Source organism: Odontomachus brunneus, unplaced genomic scaffold (assembly GCF_010583005.1).
Source record: "Odontomachus brunneus isolate Ranch 3 - 2012 unplaced genomic scaffold, Obru_v1 Obru_scaffold_003, whole genome shotgun sequence".
NCBI lineage: Eukaryota > Metazoa > Arthropoda > Insecta > Hymenoptera > Formicidae > Odontomachus > Odontomachus brunneus.
In genome coordinates, this window is record NW_022639453.1 from 3,948,420 (window position 1) to 3,952,367 (window position 3,948).

General features: G+C 34.8%; 1 protein-coding gene across 1 annotated transcript; it reads right to left on the reverse strand.

Moving 5' to 3' along the window:
* Positions 1-72: 72 nt before the first annotated feature.
* On the reverse strand, positions 73-1,770 carry LOC116843755. The gene is made up of 2 exons (XM_032814490.1): positions 1,670-1,770; positions 73-1,570 (listed from the first exon to the last, which is right to left on the reverse strand). Exon 2 carries the CDS (start codon positions 1,076-1,078, stop codon positions 593-595), a length of 486 nt encoding a protein of 161 aa, XP_032670381.1. The 5' UTR covers positions 1,079-1,570; positions 1,670-1,770; the 3' UTR covers positions 73-592.
* Positions 1,771-3,948: the final 2,178 nt, after the last annotated feature.

Here is a 3,948-nt window from a genome sequence, read left to right on the forward strand (position 1 = left end):
TTTTTTAAATTGTTTATTAAAATTAAGATTAATAAATTATAATTAAACTTAATAAAAATGAAAATTATGACATTTAAGCAGCAGCTTATATACGAGTATTTCTGTGTTTATTATTATAAATGTTTGCAAAAACCAGATTGGCAGCTGGTGGCAGCTAATTTTTGTTTATTTTATTAACTAATAATATGACCTACAAGAAAAAATAAAGTTGGTCGCAGAATTCTACAGAATTATTAACTTTTTCTCTCGATTTCTAAACTTTTTATGCGTAATTTCACTTCAAACTTTGGTACAATTATTTGTTAACGGCTATTTTGTTTATTGTTAATATGGTTTGTGTAATAGATATTAATATTCTACTTACTATCAACAGATGATTCCATTTTACAAACATAAAATTGATTAATTCCACGTGTTTTGGCGTACTTTTGAAAAGACCGTTATTTTTCGTCTCTCGTTTGCGACAGATGCTACTCCTGCGAGGGTCACATTAGAACTGGTCTACAAACTCAGATTTTCACGATCGGACCCTGCTGTGTGTGAAATTTGGAAGTCAAACTATCACTGTAGCCAACCCAATAGTTAAAAACTCCTAAATCGAAACTTTATTTTTCGACTTTTGGCCACGTTTTCGGTATTCTGTCCCACTGTGTGACGTGATCCACTCTCTCACGTTCTCACGTAGACCGTCACCACTAAAAGTTTCCAACACAACCTCAACGTCCTCAAACAATAAGGAAGGTTGTCCATCTTCGTCCCAGCATCGTTGAAGCTCGTAATATGCACTTACGTCGTTAGGTGGAGTCACGGCGGCACGAACTTCTATATCGACATGATCATGCATCAGCGCCCTCACTTCTTGATCGTCTCGATCATGGCTGACGATTGTCGACTTCTTGTCACTTACGTCGTCTTCTACATTATCTTCGTCGTTGTCTGCTCTCCTCATCGCCTTTATGGTTATCAGTTTCTGTTTTATGTTGGGACCTTTCGTGGACAGGTCATACTCCTCATTTAGCTTCATCAATGTTACGAAGTCATGTGTAAGACCGTACATGCTCAACCACGGCGCAAACATATATTTATGTCCGCTGTCTATGTTCTTTTGTGTGCTCGATGCACCACTATCACCGTTAGTATCTGCACTACTGGGTTCTTCATGCGTACCCGCTGTTACATCGGGATATAGGATCTTACGTAGTTATTCAGATAGAACTGCTCTGCTTTCCGTCACCTCTAGATCGTGTTCCCTAAGCGGCTCGATCAACTCCTTCTCCATCAACTTGTTCAAGCTCTCCGCCATGTTGTCCCCGCGTTACACTACGTATGCCTAATCTCGTTCTTGGCTGTATCCTTCAACCTTTCCTCTGATCACCAAAACGTTCGCCTCGCCTCGTCCGTTCACTGTTAGCCACACACGAGTTCGCTTCCACCGTGTAACAGACACTAACGAGCTTATTCGCTGCTCGCTTCTTTCGTATACACGAGGGCCTCACGCACTCTTCTCACACCGATTTTTCGGCCACGATCTTGGATAAGCCCTCAGATGATGATCAGGGATATCAGAAGGCTGAAATCAGTGTTTAATATAAAACACGGGTGGATATTTTAGTTAAAGAAACACTATAATGCAATACAATCGCGGATCACTCAGCAACGTTTTACTTACTCTGAGTCTTTTTTCTTTCTGTCTTTTGTTTCGTGAGCATCCGGTGAGTGCGCTGCGCTCGTCAACTGCCGCGTCACCCTTGGCTGCGTTCCGAAATGTACTGCTAGTACTGAAAATCTATAGTTTATGTTACGTATATCATAGGATGTGTTCCGTTTCCACGCATAATGCGCATGAAACGCAGCGTTAGAGTGATAGAGATACAAGAGTGAGATAAAAAGAAAGGGAGAGCACTCGGGTGAGGTTCTCAAACCTAGATTAAGTTAGCTCTCGAACGCATGAGAACATGGACCGCACTACCTCGGAGCTAAGGCAATCCATGCGTTCGAGAACTAACCTAATCTAGGTTCGAGAACCTCACCCAAGTTACAGTATATATATATATATATATAACTAGTAGCGTCATTTGATGAAAATAGCGTCGGAGAAATGCTACAACGCATGCGTTGCATTACTACCGACAACATGGCGTAAATTAAGTAGTCAACACGTAGTGAACATAGTATTTGAAAACGTTTTAAAAACATTTATGTAAAATGAACTGCGTAATTGTTGGTGGTTTTATGTGTGCAATGAGTAATTGTAATGATAATTTGGAAGCAAGTCGCCATTTAAGCTTTTTTCGTTTTCCATCTGATCTAGAAAGATAATATATCAATTGTTTGATAATTTCTTATACATTTATGTATATATCTATAAAAATTTAATTGTTTATAAGATTACGATAATATATTTTAGAGCAAAATGGCTACAAGCATGTGGTATAAAGAAGAATATCTGACCAAAAAAGCTATACAGTAATTATAGAGTTTGCTCAAAACATTTTGCTTCTCATATGTTTTTAAATGATTTAAAAAGTCGACTTCAGCCACATGTAGTTTCGAGTACAGTTTTTAATATTGAAGAAAGTACTCATGAAGAAAGTACTTCAACAGAAAATTCAACAATACAAGCGGATACATTTAGTGCTGTGGCCACATGTTCACCAACCAATTTGACAGGTAGAATATTAACTTCTAAATAAAATAAAAAAAATTTGATTAGTCTGGATTTTGTTAGATTTTTTTGAAAATGTTTTATATTTTTATTTGTAATTTCAGATGTTGTAAGCACAAATTTAACTAAAAATGTTAATGTGTCAAATGATCAAACATCTAAAAATGATAAAGCTACTCAAACGGAATTAAAATTATCAAACTCTTCCCCAAGGAAAGTAGAAGAAAATGTGACGCTGCAGAAAAAAGAGCAAAACGTATAAAACTAAAATATGAAAAGGAAGAAAAGTGTATAGAAGACATTACTTTCAGTGATTTTCAAAAACTTCTTTACAAATTTTATCCAAAACCAATGGCTGATTTTATGAAAGCTCAAGCATATAATTTGAACAACAAAAATAAATATATTATTGTCTTCTATAATAAATTGTAAATTGTAGTTGCAAATGTCAGAGATGTTATATGTATATATTTCTTTGCTATCAATTTTTATATCATGTATTGTAAAAATTAAGAAATTTAAATAATTGAAGAATTTATATTGTATTTGATAAATATATATTGTACACATTGCAATTATAAAATAAAAATTATAAATGTTATCTGTATATTATATGTACAAAAAGAATTCATTGTATAACACAATATACATTTAATATTATTACTTATTATTTTATTTTTCACTTATTTTTACATTCTTACTTGCGTCACTTTAATGTTACAATTGAAAATTTACAATATTTATTTAAGAAAATATGAATTGCTGTTACTTATATAATACGAAAATAATTTTTTATAGTTTTCTTCCTTTCTCATAATTTAAATATCAGCGCGTTACTACTACCAAGAACATGGCAACATGTCACGTGATTTCGGACGCTGACATCAAAAGAACCGACACGGAGTACCGCTTCTGGTTATATACAGGGTGAGTCATTTTAGTCTATGGATCCGAATATCTTCCAAATTATGGTATCTACAAAAAAATGGTTTAGATAAAAGTTGACCAGGACAGAGGGGGTCATTCAATTGTACCATTGGTTTTGACCTTGAGGTCAATTTTGAAGGTTACTTCAAGGTCACGATGGTTTTTTCTAATGGGACACCCTATTTTTGACTGCGGATTTCGAAAGAGCGGAAAATTTTACATCAAACTTGTCTTATGAAAAAATTGTTTTTGCGACCTTGGAAAGGTAAAAAATGAAGGTGAAATGTCTGAAAAACGATCTGGTGTACTTTTTCTGAAATGACGTGGTTTTCTGGGTAACACAAATGTGCATAATG